General features: G+C 32.3%; 1 protein-coding gene across 3 annotated transcripts in view; it reads left to right on the top strand.

The window, feature by feature from the left end:
• Positions 1-2,491: 2,491 nt before the first annotated feature.
• LOC126777625 (multiple C2 and transmembrane domain-containing protein-like) overlaps positions 2,492-24,833 on the top strand; it is a 79,878-nt gene continuing 57,536 nt past the window's right edge. For all 3 annotated transcript variants that reach the window (XR_007670070.1, XM_050500721.1, XM_050500719.1), the window contains exons 1-3: positions 2,492-2,708; positions 20,491-20,706; positions 23,119-23,216. Coding sequence is in view for 2 of the 3 variants with exons in the window: in XM_050500721.1 (XP_050356678.1) it covers positions 20,589-20,706; positions 23,119-23,216 (216 nt within the window). In the remaining variant the exon portion in view is untranslated. The remainder of the gene's footprint in view (positions 2,709-20,490; positions 20,707-23,118; positions 23,217-24,833) is intronic.

Below are 24,833 nucleotides of genomic sequence, written 5' to 3'. Positions count from 1 at the left end.
GCTGTTAAACTCGTCCACATATAAATTAGATTGGAATACTTAAGTCCGGTTTATATGCTAATAAGTTCTGTTATAATTAAGAACTGTATAATACTTTGCTTTAAAAAAAAAATCGCTTAATTTCCTAAATGTTTTTAGTGCTTAATAATCGTTTATAGAATTTACTCATTAGTAGTATTTGTTATTGCGTGTTAAGAAGGTAGGGACGTATTCGGTTAAAAAGTATCCTATATCCTTCCTTGGGGCTCAAACTTGCTACATACTAAGTTTTATCAAAATCGGTTCAATGGTTTAGCCTTCAAAGCGTAACATACAGACAGATTTACTTTCGCATTTATATATTAGTAGAGATATCAAAATTCATATTAACGCTACTCCGGATCCTTACAAACATTCTTATCCTAACCATTAATATTTCAAGTAACAAAAACTTAATACGAGAATGTTTTGTTCGGAGTATTTCTGAGATATATCTGCGAACCACACGCGGGTTTAGTTACAGAGCCTTCACTTTAACGAGGTCTTTATCAACTAAATTTACGGGCCATTACACTGCAGTAATACATTTACTTCAAAAGAGAGGTTCATTAAAAAAGTTTTTATTACCAACAATTTTTATCTTCGCATCTTGTTAAACATATGATCTGTGGTAATTACTGTTATATTTATTTGTTTAAGGAAATTAGACCAGCAAATTACCCCAATGTTATAACTAACGCTACCAAAATATAAATGACTTTACACCGTCTACGTCACAGGTACACATGTCACAAGGAACGTATCCTATGTGCCTTGTAGGCTATATTCACCTTCAAATCAGAACACGTCAATATAAAGTATTGATGCTTAGCGATAGAATAATTGATGAATGGGCGGTGCCTTAGAATTAATAGTAGAAATTAAACACAATATTTTCTATATATATCATGCCTGTATATCGACAAATACTATATGTTTGGTTGAGTGCATCTTATTTATTAACGATTTTAGTTATAAGTTTGATTTATTAATTTGCAAAGTTTATCCGTGGAATTTTACTGTAGTAGTAGTAATCATAACAGCCTGCCGGGAATAATATACGTGTTACATTATATAAAATCCTTTTTTTGGTATTTCTTTAAAAAACGGATTTCAAATAACAATAAATAGATGACAACAGTCAACGGTCCCTAAAAACGCATGTTTCGAGAGACGTACAGAGCAATCAAAAATATATACCGTATACATGTTTGGATTATTTGTCATTTCGGAGACTAAACTCAAGACTACTTTGCCAACTTATCATTAAATATGTATTGCATTATTACTCTATGCCTTAAAATACCTTTATAAAAAACTTGAAAGTATGTAACAATCTGAATCATTTTCTTGGTGGTAGGGCTTTGTGTAAGCCCGTCTTGGTAGGTACCACCCACTCATATATTCTACCGCCAAACATCAATACTTAGTATTGCTGTGTTCTGGTTGGAACGGTGAGTGAGCCAGTGCAAGTACAGGCACAAGGGTTGAATGGTGTAACATACCAGTTTCCAAGGTTAGAGGCGCTTTGGTGATGTAAGGAATGGTTCATATTTCTAACGGCGCAAATTTCTATAGGCGGTGGAGACCACTTACCATGAGGTGGCCCATCTGCTCATCCTTATCCTACCACTATTACAAAAAAGGGGTAATATCCTTTTCATATTGAGTGGTGTTTTCAAAGTACGCTGGACTTTTAAGGTTTACCTGATCGACGAGCAAGCCTTAGGCTTGCTGTTGATGGTCGCCCCTGATACACGGAAAAACAAAACAGTTATTATTTTTTGTTAAAGCAACATGTCAGCGTAGTTTTATTTTAGCCACGAACAGTTTTGCGATGACCCGCTAGCGAGCTTCACCGGCAAGCCACACGAACCGCGGCAAAGCTCGCATGTCAATCGGAGCTTTTATGAAATCTAAACATTTACTTATATTAGAAAGATACGTTATTTTTAATTTATTAAGTATATTTACATTATAAATATAGACGATATTGAAGTAAATCAACAGAACGAAAAATAAGGAAAATATTTCTTAGATCTACTTCTAAATGTCAGTCACCTCAAAAAACCAATCCATGAAAAAAAGAATTGAAAATTAATAAAAGCAATTTAAGCTTACTTTAAATAATCTTATTTTAAATTCGTTCGAGATCGTACAATAACACTAATATCTCCATTTTGTTAGTGTACTAAATGTTTAGTTAAATTCGTACATTCTCTTAGGAATACAATCTGTTATTTAGAATATACATAATGAGGACTTCAAAATGTTTTAATTAGACTGCGTTGCATCTTTTCTTAAAAAAAAAGTACAGATTATAATAAATTCTGATATTTTCTTCTAGCAGGATAAAATATATTTTACATCGTTCCAAACTTTGCCTGTCATCAAACAGCCAATACCACCAGCCAGTATTTTATATGACCCTAGTATATTCAGAATCAGCATTCAATTCAGTAGGCCACGAGACTCCGCGGGTGGAGGACGCGTTCCTTTAACAAACTGTCGTTTTTCCCGCCTTTCATACGTTCAATCAATTCTGTTTTATCTACGGAACTGACATTTATGTCACAAAGGAATTTTATTTGTTATTCGTGCTGTGTGATAAAAATGTAACAGGATGCAGTGTGTTAGTGTGCGTGTAGAATGATAATGTTCGAATTTTAAATGAATATGAAATTTAGGAAGTAAAAGTGTTACATTTACAAAATATACTTTTATTAGATAACTAGGTTAATTAAATAATAATTTAAATTTGTTGATTTTATATAAATTTATTAAAATAATGACCCTTTAATCGGAGATATGTAAAATTTTATTGGATTTTATCCTTCAATTAACGTATTTTTAATTGAAATATCCCCTCGTCCTAAATCAACATTACATGAAAATTCAGTGTAATAACTCTCAAAAATTATTCGTTAAAATTAAACTGTGAAAATCAATCGTCTTTTTCATAGGTCGTGTTAACATTGGATAGCGCGTTTACATAAGCAATATTTAAGCAATCAGGATTGGGTAATGTGAATTGAATGAATTTTTTTTCGTAAACAAATTCAAAGGTTATTATAGGTATTTTGCACTAAGCATTAGCTTACCATAAAATATATCAGCTTAGTAATTTTAAATTATATAAAAGTGTATTAAAGTGTAGCTATTACATTTATTATAATATGTTATTTTTTAATCTAAATTAAAATAAATTTCATTCAAATAAAAATAGTTTAAAAGTAGACAGCGTAACGCCATCGTAGAGGTTCTACGAATTCATTAGTTTTGTTTATTTTTTTGATTAATCGGGTAATAACTTAACCTTATTTTTAATATTTAAATTAAATAAAAGCGTTTATAATATATATATTGCCATAAATATAAATATATTCAGAGAAGCTTTATACAGGATTATTTTCACGTTTTTATTCATCAGCTTAAGATATTATATTAGTATTATAGGAAATACAATTATCAATAATAATATTATCGCGATGATAATGATAGGCGAAAAACTGAGTATAATGATTTTGCAATAATTTATATCAAAAATAAAAGCTCTAAAAATTTTTGGAACCTAAAAAAAAATTAATATGGTATATTATATTTTTTCCTTTTTAATTTGTATATATACAATAATATAACCTACAGTTTAGTTCATGCATAGCAGACAACGTCTCCCGACTGTTTTGATAATAAATTATATAGCGTTTCTAAACGATAAATTTATCTATCTGATACAGCGAATTGTCTCATTTGTCGTAATTATTCTTGCGATACTGCAATGTTTTTGTATGACTTATACAAAATCATTTTTATATCAACCGAACGTCCAATTCATATACTGAATATACATATATAACTCATCAAAACAAAATTGACATTTCCTACCGATAGCAAAAAAATGTTTCGTAATAAAACTCTTATTGAGTATTAGATATTATTTTTTATTATTTCTTTTATAATTAAAAGTGATATTTATGTACGTGACAATTATTGGCTATGTATGTGTGTGTATTTGGATATTGTAATATTTTTTAGTGATTTCTATACTAATATGTTCTTTTTTTTTATATAGAATAGGAAGGTGGACGAGCATATGGGCCACCTGATGGTAAGTGGTCACCAAACGCCCTTAGACATTGGCATTGTAAGAAACGTCAACCATCGCTTATAGCCAATGAGCCACCAACCTTGGGAACTAAGATTTTATGTCCCTTGTGCCTGTAATTATACTGGCTCACTCACCCTTCAAACCGGAACACAACAATTGTAATATTACGAGTAAGAAAGAGCGCGAATTTTAGTGAGCTTATGTTTGTTCGTAATCTCATAAACCAAGGCATCTGTTTGAACAGTCCGCGATAGCATACATCTATCTTGTATAGACAACTCACAATGAGTTATCTATAAAATAATAAAAAAATATAACTGCTGTAGTAAAGTTTAATTGTCACGAAATGTAAATCCTTATCAAGTTAAATAAAATATAAATTGTAAACGCTTTATGTAGATAGATATAATAACTAACACGAAATATTTAAATACACTCATAAAAATTAACGCTAGGCGTTTTGTACGATGCCTTTGCCCGTTCACTGTATGGGCGAATAGATCGGTAGGCGAACGTTTCTAGCTCTTTGATTAAAAAACAGCACGGGATAAAATCCGTATTTTAACCGTACGAAGTCGGGACGGTCAGCTAGTCACAGAATATTATAGAAGCCAAATGAATACCGCGTGGAAAGGTTGCAATTCTTGCCAGAATGAGTTGCTTGCATTTCCTCGTAGAATCGCATTTCCGATTATTTCCTCTGGGGAAAGAATTTCTTAGTCTTCCTTTCAAGGGAGCAATAAAATGAGTTAGAGCGTTAAGTCTTTTCCAAAGTATTTAAATTGAAATGAGAGGCGAATAGTAATAATATTCGATTCTAAGTTGGTAAGTTATATATAATAAATGATTACATTATAGTTCAAAGGAAAGGTCAAAGGATAAATAATTATTATCTTATTAACATATTTATCTTAACATATATTTGCCATTTTTAGATACGTAATACCTACCTATTTAAATAATATTTTACAAAATATTTCAGTTATTATGTAACAGAGGTATACTTAATTAAAATATTGCTTTGGTAACTCGCAAACAGCCATATAAACTTAAAAAAGTAGCAGGCAGCAGTTTTTTTAAAAAACACAGATACTTTAATTTTATTTGTATGTATAGATGCTGTTAATATCGAGATCCTAGGAGTCAAATCGGCTTAGCGGTTAGATTCACGTCATGTTGATCCTAATCAAAAAGTTCGGGCTTAATCCGGGTAGGCACTTTGACTTTTCATGTGCTTAATTTATATATAATAAATATATATTTATTTATTTATTTATATACTTGATAGTGATGCAAAACATCTTAACTAAGCTTTTATGTGTCGGATGAAATTCTAACACATATATGCGTGGGGCTTATTCCAAGACTTCTTCTAAAGAGGAGAGGAGGTATTTGCTCAAGAGCCTGGGCTGTTATCTAATTCATTTAACAATATTTTATCTATTTAAATTACGTATATTGTAAACAAGTTAACATCATAAAATAATTTTTAAGCATTTATATACCAATAAAAATTATTAGTATTTATAAATATTCTAGCAAAGTAAAAAGTATTGAGTAATTTTTTTATATCTTGTACAGTTTTTTCAACTATCCTTTTTAAGTGGAAGGACATTCATACCGTATATTACTAACGCGGTATAAATTATTTTGCCAAAAGAAATTAAAAGTACCTATTAAAAAAAAACTTGCTTCTAAATTTTAACGTAGCAACGTTTATATCAAATGATATAAAAAACTTTTACATACCGTTACATACTATGTGACTTATTTTTTTCTCAGTTTTGTTTCAGCTGTTGAAGTTAAGAACGCAGAGACATTGGAACCAGAAAAACAAGATAATAAATGAATGCTATGCATAACATTACATAAAGATTTATGACGAATTTGTTTTCGTTATATTTGTCAAATTTAAGTAAATATTTCGTTGAAAAATTATATTTTATTACGCTGAGTTTCTTTCACTTGTTCTGAATTATAAAGTGTTTAATATATTTCTTTTTTATAGAATAGGAAGGCGGACGAGCATATGGGCCACCTGATGGTAAGTGGTCACCAACGCCCATAAACATTGGCATTGTAAGAAATGTTAACCATCGCTTACATCACCAATGCGCCACCAACTTCGGAAACTAATGTGTTATGTCCCTTGTGCCTGTAATTACACTGGCTCACTCACCCTTCAAACTGGAACACAACAATACCAAGTACTACTGTTTTGCGGTAGAATATCTGATGAGTGGGAGGTACTAGACGAGCTTGCACAAAGCTCTACCACCAGTAAAATTATTATATTTAAAATCAATAATATATATTTGCATTGCTTGTCAAGTTCTAGTTTAGATGATTTGGTTGTAGGGCTTTAGACACGCCCGACTGGGTACCATGCACTGATCACATATTCTACCGCCAAACAGTAATACTTAGTATTGTTTTGTTTTGGACTAAGTGGTTAGCGAGCCAGTCTATCTATAGGCACAAGGAACGTAACGTCCTTATTGTCAAGATTTGTGGCACATTGACGATGTAATGTAAATATTTCTTATGGTGCCAATGTCTATGAGTAGTGATGACCACATACCACCACACACATATTACAGTCTGTTAAGGTCCCACTGCTGGGCTACGGACTCTTCTCCCTTTTAAGGAGAAGGTTTGAAGATTATTCCACCACGCTGCTGCAATGCGAGTTGGTAGAATAAACGTGGCAGAATTTCAATGAAATTAGACACATGCAAGTTTCCTCACGATGTTTTCCTTCACCGTCAAGCACGAGATGAATTATAATCACAAATTAAACACATGAAAATTCAGTGGTGCTTGCCCGGGTTCAACCCACGATCGTCAGTTAAGATTCACGCGTTCTAACCACTAGGCCATATCGGCTTTTGTTTTGTATTTTGTATTGTATTGACAATATTATTATTTAATTATAAATGACAATATTCAGTACCAACTATTTCTACGCTTACTTGATACCGTCTCAAAAAGACAAAAATCAAAAAGTTTTATTCAATATAGAAGCGTTACACTTACTTATTGATTGTCATAAATCTACCACTGGTTCGGAAATACACACCTCAGACCCGAGAAAAACCAGCGAAAAAAACTCAGCGGGTTATTTTATTTTCATATCCCCATATATTACAATTATAGTTTGTATATTATAACGTTTTTTTTAAGTTTTTTTTTATTTAAAATGGCCTGGAGGCGATCGTTTCATTTTCAATGTGTGCAATTATCTAAAATGTTATTGATTTTGTAATATCCTTTAGGAGCAGTCTTTAATCCTTTGTACCTTCAAAGTTTAATTATACTCCATAATGCTGTGAAATTTTGCAGCTCGGAAATAGAACGAGCGAGATGAATCTGTATTTAACTTTATTTTATTACATTTTCATTTTGAAGGCACTTTCTGATTGTTATGATTTGTCCCTCGAGTATTCTATTTATTTACACTGTCTTACTATACTTTCACTAAGAAGATAGCAACACAAGTTATTATTACTGTGTATATGATAAAATATTGTACAGTCAGAAGTCGTCGATTTTCATGCAGGATACAGAATTTAATAGATGGATAAGTACTGAGGTTTTTGCGCTTATTCTCAATAGAATATATGCTCTTAACCAGTTGTAATAAACAATGAATAAAGTTGAATTAAGTCAGGTATAATATTGAACTGCTACTAATGACGAAGTGATGCGTTTCTCGAAACATATAGAAACCCATCCGTTTAATACAAAATGCTACCAAGAACCACCGGCTACTACTACCAGTGTTTATTTATTTCTTTTTTCTCACGTGCACTTTTCTTGGAACGTATTGAATGTTTAGAAAATTGCAAGAGCGTCTTTATCGGTCAGAGGACGACCTTGTCTCAAGTACCTTTATACATTTGGCTTATAAAGTCGCAAACCCAAAGATATTGGGTTCGAACATCGGGTCATACCAATAAAAAATGTTTTAAGCTTTTCCAGTTAAGAAGTTCTAACAATCAGCCCAGTGTGAAAATTGGCAGTGAGCACTCCCGTGCCACAGAATGCACGTAAACCCCTTCACCCTCTGAACTCTTTCGAATCATGTCGCATTTTCCAACCCATCTGATTATGAAAAATGAGGGTATAACGTTACTTATATAGGCGCAGCGCTTATGCTATTCAACATAAAATTTAAATTTACGTAACAGATATATTTACGGGTCTTATCGTAATATGTCTTGACACCTGACAATGTTGCTAACAATCGCGCCTAAGTATATATTGTCTATCCAAAACAAGCGTGTAATGTCAATTGATATGTCAATATCTATGTTTCATTCGATAAAAGCTTATTTACTCTGTTTACTCTTGTTATATATATAGTTAAGAGATTCCTTGGTTCATACAACAGCGTTGTTAAAAAAAAACCAATTAAGTGATTAAGTAACATCAAATTAAATGTTGTGATGTTCTATTTTTAAAAAGACTAATTCGAGGTTTGTATTAAATCAGTTTCACAACTTGATGTTAAATATATATAAAACAAGAAACTTAATGAGTCTATTTTAATAATTGATCAACAATGTTTACAACTGTTTGAAATATATCTTCTTTTTGCCTTTATGCACTGACACTTGAAGAATGAAACACTTTTTACAATATCAGTGCGCTACCAACCACTTAAATATTTTATCCCTTATGCGTATTAGAATATAGTTATACAAAAGGCAAGACCGTATATTTGTCGGTACAATAATTAATGATAGATGATACTGAAAAAGAGGGGCCTGCCTAAAACCCTACCATTTGTAGATATAATTGTTTTCCAGATAAGCTGGTACACAAGGGAAGAACATAATAGAACATGCTTATATATCATTATGTCATAATATATAACTACAAAAATTATATAACAACACACAAAAAAAAAGCCGAGATGGCCTAGTGGTTAGAACGCATGAATCTTAACCGATGATCGTGGGTTCAAACCCGGGCAAGCACCACTGAATTTTCATGTGCTTAATTTGTGATTATAATTCATCTCGTGCTTGACGGTGAAGGAAAACATCGTGAGGAAACCTGCATTTGTCTAATTTCATTGAAATTTTGTCACATGTGTATTCTACCAACCCGCATTGGAGCAGCGTCGTGGAATAAGCTCTAAACCTTCTCCTCAAAAAGGGAGAGGAGGCCTTAGCCCATTAGTGGGACATTAACAGGCTGTTACTGTACCATACTGTATGTACACAAAACTTCAATCTTCGAATCATTTAAAGATTTTAAAAAAAGGTCGCCTTTTTTTAAAATCTTTACCTTTTTTGTATAGCAATCAATCACGTGCAACAAAATGAACATCGTTCCATTTATGGAGAAAATTTGTCGCCGCATATCGATCGTGAACGGGTCAGTTTGCATGTCAGTTATATGTCGAGAAACTAGGGCTATGATTGGATTTACATTTTTATAAATCAAGAAAATAAATGGATTTTAGTGTAAGATCTCTGGAATTTCAATCATTAATCTTTGCACCAGTTGCCAACAAATCATTCTTCTGCTTTAAGAATTAATGTTATTTTTTTGGCGTCTAGATATTGCCAAATAGTGGAGCTATTTAATTTAATTATATTTAATATTTTTAATTGAATAACAATCTGACTAAAAAGTTTGTTATACTTAAAGCATTAAACGGAAACTGTGTATGTAAATTGAAAGTAATTCTGACACATGTATCAACACGCAGTGGACTAATAGTGTTTTTTATTGTGCAGGTGAAATCGTAGAAAAATCCGCATTGAAAAAGTTATCTATGCATCAAATATTTTAACTAAAAATACTTTTATGTTCGAAATTTTGTCGATAAACGATTCTTACTGAATAACCTTTGATTTGACATTAATAAACGTCAGAATTCCGAAAGATTAAAAATAACAAACGAATAAAAATATTAAAGATACAGAAATAGTTATGACGTTTAAAATTATTGTTTTGACTGACTGGATCTCAAAGAATAACCAACGGTGCGGAAGATACTGAAATTTCACCGAGCAGTTCCTAGGTAGGTTTTGTTTCGACCAACGATCACTACTTCAAACAAGCAACTGACTGAACGCACCCAGCACAGCGCTACCTGGTGACACTTGAGTGTCGCTTACAGAGATAAAATATAAAGAACGCGTAACATTGTCCGTATTAATGACAGACGATGTGAAATATATGTATATAAAAAAAATATGAACTTATACAATATAGCTCTCAACATGACTTTATGAAGTCTTCTGTCAGCGTGGTTGAAAGAGATAACTCCACTATCACTTAATGAGATCACCTATTCAAGCTTTTATGTAACTAATTTGAAGCTTCTTTGCATACCTTTTGTTTTTATTTAATAAATCAAAGATTTTTTCAGTAAATTGTTAGATTAAATGTCATGAATATCAATTGAATATTCAGTGTTATCAAGTTATCTACGACGCTAGTAAAAACAAAATCAGAATGTCAGAATAATATACGGTATTAAGTATAATAATTAATTTTATTTTTAAAAGTGAGATACGAAGTGAATACTTACAGAATAGTTCAAAGAATTAGAGATGAGATCGAAAGAGGAGATGCATTTTTGTTTAATTTAACTTTTAACGTTTTAAATCAATATCTTTTTAAGAATGATAGTCCCTTCCTGAATCTATATTTCCGTCATACACAAAACCTGATCATCGACTAGAGCTCCTGTGTGTTATTTCGTTTCATCAAATAGACAGATTTATTTTCAAGGATGACTTATGTGTAATCTATGAATATTTATTGCTGACTTTATTATGGTACTTATCGACTCTAGAGCTTGCATAGCGTGCATGTGTAAATCGATAAAGTTATGTCATAGAAAATGTAGGTGGAATGAAACCCCTTAAATGTAGCCTGAAGATCCTAGTATTACACATAACATGTCTATATATTCAGTTCAATCTTTGAGAGGCCGGGCTGGGTCTCTAGTGATATATAATTTGAAATTCATATCGAAAAAATTACGACAGGTTTTGTACGTGAACCATTCGCATGGTACGATTTGTATTTGACCTTCGGAGAAATCCTTTGTCCGACATTTTCTACAAGAGATTACACAACGTTTAAATAGAGAAAACAAGTATTGTACGATTTATGAGTGGATTTTTGAATAATCCTGAAGTATACAAGAATATTATGAAGTAATGTATATTGAAGCATGAATAAGAATCTGCATACATTTTTACATATAATTTACATTTTTATCACATGAGCCATGTGTTTTTAAACGAAGTAGGACATAGCCAACCCATCTCCAGTTTTTTCGATCTAGGTAACCTTCAGAGTATTTTTTATGATATCTTAACCCTTAATGATATCTTAACCCTTAATGAGCCGAGATGGCCCAGTGGTAAGAACGCGTGAATCTTAACCGATGATCGTGGGTTCAAACCCGGGCAAGCACCACTGAATTTTCATGTGCTTAATTTGTGATTATAATTCATCTCGTGCTTTACGGTGAAGGAAAACATTGTGAGGAAACCTGCATGTGTCTAATTTCACTGAAATTCTGCCACATGTGTATTCCACCAACCCGCATTGGAGCAGCGTGGTGGAATAAGCTCCAAACCTTCTCCTCAAAAAGAGGAGAGGAGACCTTTAGCCTAGCAGTGGGACATTCACAGGCTGTTACGGTAACCCTTAAAAATCTTTGCTATGGCCATCTTGGACACAGAAAGAGATGACGGTATCGTTTCAATATTACAACGACTTCCTTCTTTTTTATCGTGTCTTGAAAAAGCTCTCCTTGTGATGAATGATGAAGTTATATAGTTCCCGCGCTCTTTTAAAAAGCGATCTTACTCCCCGTACTCTATTGTCTATCTCTGTACTCGTCCTATCATCTATACTCACCCTATCGTCCTTATCTCTAACTGTGAGTGTCGTAAGAACTGATTCAGGGAAATCGTTGTGTTGAGGATTTTTGAATATAGCACACATCTATAACCCGTATGGTGCTGGGAAACCACCAACCAGCAAACCATCCCCAGAATTCAAATATTATGACACATGCTGAGCTGATCATAAATTAAGGTGAAAAGCGCAAGTTAATGATATTTTATTTTTTAAACTTACAACCACACTCAGAGTTGTTTAACGGCTACTTAAGGTGCTCCGTAACAGTCAGTTAATGGGTATAGTAAATAGTTAATGATAAAACATTTCGAGCCCATCTTAACTTATCTTAATTTAGTTTATGTAATAAAACAAATGAACAAAATCATACAATTTCAATCGTTTATGATTAAGAAACGTTGAACGTTATTATGCCAGTGAATTAAGCCATTAAGACATTAAGGTATTCTTTTATATAACATTAGAACTATAGCAAAATATAATCGTAACACTACCGTTATATATATTTACTCCACACAAGAGACGAACAATTGTTTGTCTAAATGGATAGCCATTGCGTGTCTACTAAAATATCAATGCGTCAGGCCTGTATTTGCACGAGTAAACTTCACGTAAAAATAGGTACAGGAATTGCTTCGCATTAAATTTGACATGAATATTTTTACTTATCCTTATGATCATTAGGTTGAATTAACACGCAAAGCATACATATTATAGATAACTGCTTTTTTACCATAACCATTGAAAAGCACAATGTCATAAACGCAAAACGACGCACTTTGAGAAAAGGTAAATTTTGTAAATTTATTTTACGCTTTTGGTGAAATAAGATAAAATTTCCCATGTTAAATTAAGTTGTTCGCAGCTCAAAGGATCATTTTGTTCAATACGATGACGTAACAATCTTTATTTGTGACGCATATCATGATTTAAATACATAAAATATATGCTTCGTAGCCCTTCTAGGTAGAATAAATTTTCTATCTAGGTCAGTCGAAATTTCGATTTCGATGCTTTCATTGTAGCTTCCTTTCACAGAGACCTGGAAATATCTTGTTACATTCAGCTTCTATTTGGGTCATGTCAATGTCTATGTAACTTGCCCTAAACTTTAGCTGAACTTGTTTAAACTTGGCTGATACGATGATCGGAAAGATTAGAGTTGTTAATACTTTGAAGTATTTTCTTACTTATTTGAAAATTAAGCATTTTTGAATTATAATTTATATACTGGGTAGGACTTTGTGTCAACCCATCTGGGTAGGTACCAGCCACTCGTCAGATAGCCTATCGCCAAACAGTAATCGCCAACTCAGTGTTGGTGTGTCACTCCGGGTGTGTATTTTAAGGGTGAAGGAGTTAATATTTCTTATAGCGCCAATTGTTATGGGCGGTGGTGACCACTTACCTTGAGGTGGCCCATATGCCTCTCCACTTTTTTATATCATAAAAAAACGTTAGGCATGTTATTTTTTGTTATACTTTGATTATTCAGTTATATAAAAAGGTTATTACCTCAACAATAATTTTGTATTTGATGTTTGATGATGACTACATGATTGAATTCCTGCATCATATTTTTTTATAATATATTGGTATTGTAAGAAATATTAACCATCGCTTACTTTGCCAATGCGCCTCCAACCTTGCGAACTAAGATGTTATGACCCTTGTGCCTGTAATTACACTGGCTTACTCACCTTTCAAATCGGAACACAACAATACCAAGTACTGCTGTTTTGCAGTAGAATGTCTGATGAGTGGGTGGTACCTACCTAGACGAGCTTGCACAAAACCCTACCACCAGTAAATACTCAGTTATTTATAAAAGTCACAAAATAATTATTTTAAATTTTGTTTAGGATTAAATTTTCGAGCCATTGGGCCGTCTATATATTTAAAAAGAAATCATTCAGTATTAAATGAAAACTTATTTCAAACAGATGTCACTGTAAGATTGCGTTCGATTTTCGAATATTTTTGAAACTTTTAAACAATATTTTTTATACAGTAGTAACAGCTTGTCAATGTCCCACTGCTGGGCTAAGGCCTCCTATCCCTTTTTGAGGAGAAGGTTTGGAGCTTATTCCACCACGCTGCTCCAATAAACATGTGGCAGAATTTCAGTGAAATTCGACATATGCAGGTTTCCTCACGATGTTTTTCTTCACCGTCAAACATGAAATGAATTATAATAACAAGTTTAGCACATGAAAATTGAGTGGTGGTTGCCCGGGTTCAACTGGGTGGGTTCAACCCACGATCTTCGGTTAAGATTCACGTGTTTTTACCGCTGGGCCATCTCGGCCTAATTTTTTTACATTATAAACCAAATACCGGGAATTTATGTTTCAACGTATTCAATTTTAGAAATAGTGTAATAAAATCTAGAGGTATCACGAGCATATACACACATAACGTCATCAAGCATAAAATATAGGGCGCGTTGAATACCACATAAAACCAGGTGATGGGTTCTCTCTCCGTTTTATGGTACTTGCTATCGTATGTAACAATATCGTCAAAAAAGCTTCGTTATATAAAAATAATACCAATGTTTTGGAATAAAATGACTAAGTAATAACCGTTCCGTCTATGAAGTTAGCAATTAAGTTCAAACTTTATTAAGCAGTTTCAATCAAATTTATGTTGTCTTATAATTTTCAAACGAAAATTGTTAAACGGTACGAGAAATTTAACCTGAAATTAACTGAAATTGAAAGCGAAATTCTTTTTTTAATTATTTTGTAGAATAGATATACTATATTCGGTAGGGCTTTTTGCAAGACCGTTTGTCACTCAATACATATTCTACCGCTAAAAAGCAATTTTTAAGCGGCAATAGTTTTCGTTTTGCTATGATTTTCGGGCCACCTAGAGATGTAAAAAGTTGCAGTTTTGATCCTGACCCATTGGGCTATTGTCATCCACAATCCAAACACAAGATATATACTTAATTGAAGGGGAAAATAGGAATATTACTAATTTCCTTAAATTTTCAGTTCCAGTAACTCCTAATATTCTTTTTTTTTTCAAAAAATCCTAGTAGTATGTTGTGTTCTGGTTTGATAGGTGACAGAACCAGTACAAATAGACACGAGGGACATCACATCTTAGTTCGCAGGCGTGCCATTGGGGTGACATATGTCAAACAGTGGACGACAACCAAAACTGTACAGCATACCAATATTGCACTATCGCGCATAGAGCTATAATATATTCAATCACGAGATTATTTTTTATTTTAATAATATTACCTATATTTTAAAAATAGAAAATAAACGTATACTAGTGCACTAATCCATAATTTGATATTTACGTTTATATTGCCTTTAACACAACAATTTCATACGATATAAAAGCCCCATTACAAATTCATTACGTCTTTTTGTATTCCCTTGATATGGTAAACATGGTTTTAAAAATGCAAAGAACGCGCATCCGTATAACGATTAATGATACGTTTTTATGTATCGAAACTCAAATAATTTAATATTATTAAACGACTTCTTTGTATACTGCAAAACGCATATCAATGCGTTCATGTTATCGCATTAATAACTAAGAGCACTTTCACACTGAAGTTCCATATGGAATATTAACGGGTTCATACAATCGCTACTGAAGGTTAAAATTAAAAAAAAATATTCAAAAATGCCACGGACAGAGAACCTTGCAAATATATATATAACCGAAAAAAAACTACAAATTTTGCTTCATGAGCGTTTCATTAAAATCCTATTCCTATTATTCTAAGGCACACTTATGTACACTTACTTACTTTACACAACTGATATCTGATATTAATATATTAAATAAACGATTATCGCCTTTTATATTTACATAAAACTTAAATATAAAGACTTTAAACATTACCTTTTTATTACACGTAATTTCCGTTAATGCTATGAAAAGGCCAACAGCACCTCGTTATGTAACCCGATATTTGAGTGGATCGTGAATTTTTTATATGAAAATCGTTTTATGATACCTCCGAGTTAATACGGTTGCGTATTTAAGTAGCCAATTTCGCTTTCCGCCTTCTAATGTTTATATTAAAATGAAAAGTTCTCGAATTTCTCCTCAATACCCATAATACAAGGGACATAATATTGTAACATTACTTTGTGGCTGTTAAGTTAAAAACAGATTTATTTCTTTCTGTCATTATTGAATCAACACTCAAAAAAACTTTAAAAGAAGAAGACGAACATTGTTTAACTAATCACTCGCTAAATAACGTTTATAGTACCGCCAAATAGACCTTTTTTTCTCGCAATGGAAACCATCAGAAAGGTACCCGGGTCCCATGGAGGTGGAACTGGGTTATGTGGGATTCTTATCCACTAAAACCGCGATGGCCGTCCTCAGCACGGATCGGAGAGGCTGCGGGATCTATTTATATAACGCATCCGCGGCCTCTCCCGTGCTTTGCTCCGCTCGTGGCTCGGCGGAGCTCTCCTCAGGGGGCAAACCTCGCCCTCCCGCACTCCTTGCAAGTGTGTACGGCAGCGCGAGGCCATCTCGGCTGCCGTCCTCCTCAACCGCCGCATAGCCCTGTATTGACATGACTTAAAATAATTCATAGCTTAATCTACTAAAATAGTCGCAGTGAAAAAATTTACGTTGATCCTCATCTTTAGCTTGACAAGGTAATATAAATACAAACAGTTAAAATGACTTTTTTTTTTATAGAATAGGAAGGTGGACGACCATATGGGCCACCTGATGGTAAGTGGTCACCAAACGCCCTTAGACATTGGCATTGTAAGAAATGTCAACCATCGCTTATAGCCAATGCGCCACCAACCTTGGTAACTAAGATTTTATGTCCCTTGTGCCTGCCATTACACTGGCTCACTCACCCTTCAAACCGGAACACAAAAATATCAAGTATTGCTGTTTTGCGGTAGAATATCTGATGAGTGGGTGGTACCTACCCAGACGAGCTTGCACAAAGCCCTACCACCAGTAGACTTTTAAATTTATAATTCTAATAATAAAATTAATCTTTTGTGAAACAAATTTTATGGAAAATTTAACATAAAATATCATACATTCGTACTTCCTTAAACTAAAATTTAACGCATTTGTAACTTTGAAACAGTATAAAATGTTTAAATTGCTTACCAAATGCATTTATCGCTCCAAAATATGCCTTTCATGAAACTGCCAGAAAACCAATGTCATATCCGCTATAAAAATCTACAAGTCATTTAACTCTTATACGAACATTATTACTAATAACAGTTTTGAACAAACTTTGATAATTATAAAACTAATTTTGTTAAAGCAAGTATAATATTATAGTAAGAGCCCAAATTAGGAAAATATTTCGAGATTATTCCGACAATGTTTCGGTGCAGGTACATATCGCAACATTTTGTCAATCAATCAATCCATCAATGAAGGTTCTTTGTAATATTTTGAGATGAGTTATAAATACAAATTAGAAACATTAAAAATAAATGGGCTTCTTCATAATCAAACGACTATCGATTTCTTTTCACGTTAAATTAATTAAAGGCACTCAATAAGTTTTTATTATTTATTTAGTTATTCATTTCATTGTATTATGTATATTCTTAAATAATTCTTATGCTAATAACAAAAACTATAAATATAAATTATAAAAATAATATATTTGTGTAATAATCGTCGCATCTGATTAAAAACATAAATAAAATAAATATATAAAAAAACAATGAATATCAAAAAGTGTTCAAGCAATAAATGTCCTCCAAGAGGCTTTATAGTAAGGTTTTCTGCAGGCCCGTCGGAGTGGATACTCACGCAAACAATACTAGCATCTAATGTTTATCCAAGTAGTCTTACGAGTCAATAAAGTATCCTCGACAGTACCGATCAATCTTCTTCGTGTCTTCTCCATCATACGTGACATTGACGAAATAATCAGTGCCCTGTTGGCACAACTAAAAGCCATTATAAAAGACTTACTCTTCGATACGTACTTTTACAAGATAAATTATTTTTCATGTTATCATCGATTCGTATTGTAAATTCTACCGAAAAAGCTGCGCATGACACTCATCTTTACTGGTGATAGGGCTTTGTGCAAGCCCGTCTGGGTAGGTACCACCCACTCATCAGATATTCTACCGCAAAACAGCAGTACTTGTTATTGTTGTGTTCCGGTTTGAAGGGTGAGTGAGCCAGTGTTATTACAGGCACAAGGGATATAACATCTTAGTTCCCAAGGTTGGTGGCGCATTGGCGATGTAAGCGATGGTTAACATTTCTCACAATGCCAATGTCTATGGGCGTTGGTGACCACTTACCATCAGGTGGCCCATATGCTCGTCCGCCAACCTATACTATAAAAAAATATATATTATAGTTATATGTAATTAATATTATATATCACGTATGAATCAACGACTACTTTATCACTTACCTATCCAATCTTCGCATGGAAAGAGTCTAAATATTGTCATATTTTAGTCAAAATATAGATCTGCATAATACCCGGCACACGTTAATAAAGATGGTCAGTATGTTTTTTTTTCTTCAACAATCATCATCAAAACAAAGATCAAAACCTTGATGAATTATACATTTAAATCTTCCGTACCGTATTAAAATATGTTCTTATATATATATATGATAGTTTCTTAGTTTATCGCGTTTAGACATACAGACGCGGCGGGGACTTTGTTTTATAATATGTTGTGATTAATTTTGTACAAAACAATAAGCCTTATTTAAATCACTCAATGGTAAATGTAAAACGATCCGTGAGTTGGTTTTGACTCGAATATCCTGTCCCAGGACAAATTGTATTGACATTGCGAAGTAGAACAATTTGTTTTACGAGTTTGTCTTTACTTGTCGTATTTATACAATGTTCCTCACTGTTTCTATCATTACAATCGATTATATTGTGGCTATATATATGACGGTGAGACTGTGATGCCTTCATCAATTTAGACTATTAAATTTGAGACAAGAGTAATAGCAGACTTTTTGTTTTTATACCACTCTAGTAGAACGTTAAACGGACAGCCATATATCGTGGTTGGACGTCATCGATCTCCGTTAATTTTAATTACGTTTGAATTATAACATAAGATGGCTTTACTCAATGTCTCTACTGATACGCCGATCTATATTTGATATTATTGTAAATATATTGTGACGATATAATAAATACTCCTATTTTGTTTAAAGACAGCTCGACAAATTGTCTCTAGCATTACAAAATACCAAACGGTACGTTTTTGAAAAAAGAATACAGTAGGGCCATTCTGTAAGAACAAACTCGAAACTCGCCGCAGAAAACGGTCGTGAAATGATAGAATGTGATATGCGACTATAACCATAATAATTATAACCTTTCACGAATACAAGCATCAAAATAGTATATCACCATAAGTTGCTTGTCAAGATTTGAGTTGAGTAATTAAGTGGGTTCTTACAGAATCGCATTACAGTTATATCTTTCAAAATACCACAAGATATAGCCTTTAGTAACGTACAAAAATACAAGATATTATGAAAATAAATCAGAATCAATGTCAGTTAGTCTTACATCGCTGTGTCGTAATCTAATACTGATGTTCTTAATTTATTTATTTATTTATTTACAAAATATAAGTAAACATTACAGGTTTAACCTAAAGCATTTACTTATTTAATTAATACACTTATTCCTTAATTATTATTGTTTGTATGTATTCCGCTGCCGTTTCCGTTCCGTTAATAAATCGTTAGTTAGAAAACACAGGTTTTTTTTTGTAACAGAATTTTGGCGTGTCCTTTATCAAGACACGAAATGTTGTTATTCTAAAGCCTATGTGTCTTGAATCAATAAAATCGTTATATAATTTGTTTCATGACAATTATTGCGTATAGATTGAATCTCTCTTACAAACAGTTCTGCTGTCCCGCTGGGTTGTCAAATGATGTATTTCTGTAACGTCCATAAAACGTAATTACGGGCACGTTTTCAATATTTTCACTTCGAATATATTTATGAGATGACATTTCATACAATAATAAAATTTATAAGTATTTGCTTTTATTGTTTTGTCTGGATAAAAGTAAATTATAAATCTTTTTAAAAAAGAAAAAAAAAGCATTGTTTTACTAATCAGTTTATTTTTAAGTAACAATACCCATTATAAGTTCATTAAAAGTTTTTTTTTTTCAAATCATGATAACAATCTCTCGATCTAAATATTAATATAATCGTTACAATTTTCATACAACGGGAATTTAATAAAAATAAGTGCATTCATATTGGAACGTGACACGCAAATATTATCTTTTTATCGCTTAACTATTTTGATGAATCGAAAAAATGTTTACCGTTCATTTGCTTCGAAGAACTTAATAATAACTTTGAATATGAATACATTTAAAAGAGATGTAACAATAAAATGTCTTAACTATATATGTATGTACATATGATTTATTATTTATATATAGCTGTTGTTCTTTTGTAGCAGTGTTACTTAAATCTATTTAAAATTATATGTTATTCGTAGAAAATATATTGCAAATGACTCAAGTGCTAAGTTATGCAGCCATAGACAATAAGTAGATGTGTTCAATATGGCGTCACAGAGTAATTCGAGCTTTTCTGAACTGTTTGCTGATGAAGAAACTTAAGACAGCTGTGAGGAAGTGGCGGATGATGCGCCTCTTCCGGAAGAGGGATGGTAAGATGTTTATATATTTTTTTTTTTAATTGAAAGGCAGACGAGGAAGCAAGACTAGGTCTCTTAAGGTCATAGCATATATATCATCTCGGAATGAGATCGTCACCGTATGAACTCGAGTCGTTCAGTATTCTTTATATGAAATTCCCTACACTACACTAATCGTAATCGTAACGTAATCGCCTCGCCTCGACAAGCTTACGTACCGCGGTACGATGCGCTGACAACTTGCAGTTCCCACTTCAGTCTGTTAGGTTGACGCTTATTTGACGGTGAAAGGATTGAAGGCAAATTATCCATTTCCGAGTTGATATGTGTGCTATAACCATTATAGTGTTCACAGCTAGAGGTGGAGGTTGAGGTTGGAGGGGGGAAGTCTAGTTAACACCTGCCCCCTCCAACCCCGCTCTCACACGCTGCCGAAATCGTAAGTTATTAATATTTATCCAGTAAAACTGTTATTAATAAAATGGTCCTTTTAGTTTTCAATACAAAAAAGATCTTTAGAATTGTATAAACTGAATTATTTTTCCGATTAAGTAGTTTAGTGATATTACCTAAAGTTTAGTGATGAAAATGTTACCGTTGTGAACTCTATGTGTAATGGATTTTTATGTAGCATTTTTGTGTTAAATGTATGCAAGACTGAATAAATTTTCACAGACAGCACAAACAAACAGCTGCAAATGCGGTTCTATGTTGATTTAAAAGTTTCTGATTACGGGTATTTCGAAACTTCTGCATTTGCTTCTCCAATAGCAGTTTGGAACTAAACTAACAAATATAACTGAGTAGCACGAAGCATTAATAGATACAAATACAATGCGGTAAAATTTCATATAAGTCCTTTCAGCTCTTTAGTGCAAATAGGTTTGGTTGAATAAACCATAATATCTGAACATTTTACAAAAACAAAAAAAGCAGATATGCAAATAGGCTAATTGCCAGCAGTTGTGGTTACTACTGACCACACATATTGGCACTAGCAAAAAAGAAAATATAAACTATTCCTTACATCACCAATGCATCGCCAACCTTCGTCACCAAGATATTTTAACTTGTGTTTGAAATAACACTGGCCCCACCCACGTTAGCGATAGAATTTCTGATGATAATTATTATTTTTAATTAATTAATATATTATAGAATAAATAATACTGGTATTGATTTGAAATCGACAACACACTAATCATAGAAATATTTTTCAATCACAGGAGCAGTGAAGACAAAAAAACAACTTTGGCATTGAATTGACACGATATAATTTTATCACGATCTATTGGTCGAGATTTTTAATAATGTCTGGTATAATAATAATATCCTGTGACATTATTCACACAAGGCCATCTGATCCCAAACTAAACAGAGCTCGTACTATGGAAGCCAGACAACTGATATACTACATGTACTAATTTTCTTTTATAAATCGTAAATACATACTTATATAGATATTTACACCCAGATTCAAGACAAACATATACTATATCTATCCTGGGTGGGAATTGGATTCGCGAAAAAAATACATTTTCAAGGTCGGCGAAATTAAAATAAATTAGATTTAAGTAGTTAAGTGCAATCAATTTGAGTTTTAAGATATATTTATCAAGATATGCTTGCAGTGTATAATATAGCAGAGTTATTAGAAACCCGCATGGAATTTGTTAAACGTAGGCTATAGTTGAGACGTGGTTCGAATAAGGCGCGAAATTGATTGAATATTTAATAAGAATATTGCCTTGACTCTCTTTCATACAGCATTCTGAAGCTGTATTTCGTATTAATATTTAAAATTGCCACCAAAACTTCTATAGACCTCATCATAGATGATTTTATATAATACATAAATATTGATATATATTTAAAATATATTTTGAATAATTATCTGATAATTACAATCGTTATTATTTTTTTCAAATACATAATATACATTTGTAGATAAAAATAATACTATAAAAAATACACCATAATTTTAAATATTACTCACGTAAAAAAATATGAATGCTAATGGATAATATAAGTTTGTTAAATTTCGTAGTCACCTAGAGAAAATTCACGAAATAATTACAAGAATAAGGTTAACTGTTTAATTATTGTCAAAAAAAAAGCCGAGATGACCTAGTGGTTAGAACGCGTGAATCTTAACCGATGATCGTGGGTTCAAACCCGAGCAAGCACCACTGAATTTTCATGTGCTTAATGTGTGTTTACAATTCATCTCGTGCTTGACGGTGAAGGAAAACATCGTGAGGAAACCTGCATGTGCCTAATTTCATTGAAATTCTGCCACATGTGTATTCTACCAACCCGCATTGGAGCAGCGTGGTGGAATAAGCTCCAAGCGTTCTCCTAAAAAGGGAGAGGAAGCCTTAGCCTAGCAGTGGGACATTAACAGGCTGTTACTATTGTCAACAGATTCTTCACTAACGCGGCAAACATCAATCGACCCAGTGCCATCAACTTCGGGTACCCCTGCGCACATCTCGCGTCCGCCTGTGGATCTACTGCAGTTGGTACTGTAAAAAATACTTTTTCAATAAATAAATTTAAGTTAAGACACAAAAGCAAATTAAAGATATGAATTTCCCTAATTATGTCTCAAATTTTCTTAAAATATATGTTATTGTAGATTAAAAAAAATACGATTTTGAGTGCCAATTAATATTAATTGCTTATCCATTCAACAAACATTATAAAATAATGTTAACAGTAAATAGGCGAATAGAAATATCGGAAAACCAATAAAAAAACATTCCTAGAACTACTGGGAATTAAGTATTTGAATTAAGAAGATTTATGATAATAATTAGTAATTCTAACAAAAGGAAATCTGGACAACAAAAGGTAAGTAAAATTAATTATAAAGCGAAAGATATTAGATAGATAGATTAAATATTTTAAAATGATGTCAAATCTATTGATCTTTGGAAATGGACAACTTATCCCAAGCGTTCGAAATTTGTCGTATCAATTGATACTCGTAACTCTGTTTAATGTTTAGACATTCAATTTTCAATTGTTCAAACGATATGTACACATATTTTTATGCAAGTTGAGAAGCAATTTTATATAGAACCTCTTTCTATTTTCTTTGTTTACAAATGTATTGTTATTCGCTATTCACCCATTCTTGCGATGTATTTCATTTACGAACAAAGATTGAACCATTGTATTACTAAGACATATGTTTGTAATGTCGCTTCATTTATTATGAAATTACTTTTACAAAATAAGATTAAGCATTTAACCTTCTTAAATTAAACTTAAATAGATTTCAATGAGAAATATTTTGGTGAAATTTGGTATTGGCTAAGTAAATTATATGCTCAGATTGATTTCTTGTTCTTATTTTTGTATGGTACATTACACATTATTTATCGAATATTGTCTCCAAATGCTTTCATATAATAAATATTATATTTAAGTACGGATACAGTTCTGTCAGATTTTTGTTATATACTAATTAGAACATAATAAAAAGTAATTTCCGAATTCGAATTTCCAAAACTATAAAATAATTAAATTCAATCATTATTATGAAAATTCTAGGCAAACAAAAAGGAATAAAAATTAATAGAACTTTTTAAAAACCAAATCACTTTTACTTCTATTATAAACGGAAAATTATTATTCTAATAATAATTAATATATAAAAATATATAAAATCTTGAGGTTTCACAGTTTTTGACTAATTCTCGGTTATTCTTAGCGAAACCGTCGCTAAGGTCACTTCACAGTTTAAAAGACTGAAAGAAAGAACTTATAAACGTCAAGGACGAAGTGTTAAATTTGAAGCAGCAAAAGCATTGTCTTCCATGAAAAGAATTCATTATAACATAAGTCTTTATATAAGTTGGAAACCCGTAAATATTCAACTATGAACGTATCACATGAGACCGTACAGTATGACTTCAGATATGAATTGTCAGAAATTTTTCACGTAAACGTGGACTTTTAAGGAAACAGCATAATTAACATATATGGTACAATTATATATGATAGAAGCGAAGGAGTTTACGGCACGCTCATTCTTAGGGCAAGTTTTCGTTTAATTGGTAAATAGAAATATTAGTAATTCTTCAAAATTCATAATTACACTGGCTCACTCACCCTTCAAACCGGAACACAAC

Source organism: Nymphalis io, chromosome 23, assembly GCF_905147045.1.
Source record: "Nymphalis io chromosome 23, ilAglIoxx1.1, whole genome shotgun sequence".
In the NCBI taxonomy this organism is placed as follows: domain Eukaryota; kingdom Metazoa; phylum Arthropoda; class Insecta; order Lepidoptera; family Nymphalidae; genus Nymphalis; species Nymphalis io.
This window is presented reverse-complemented; position numbering and strand designations above follow the sequence as displayed.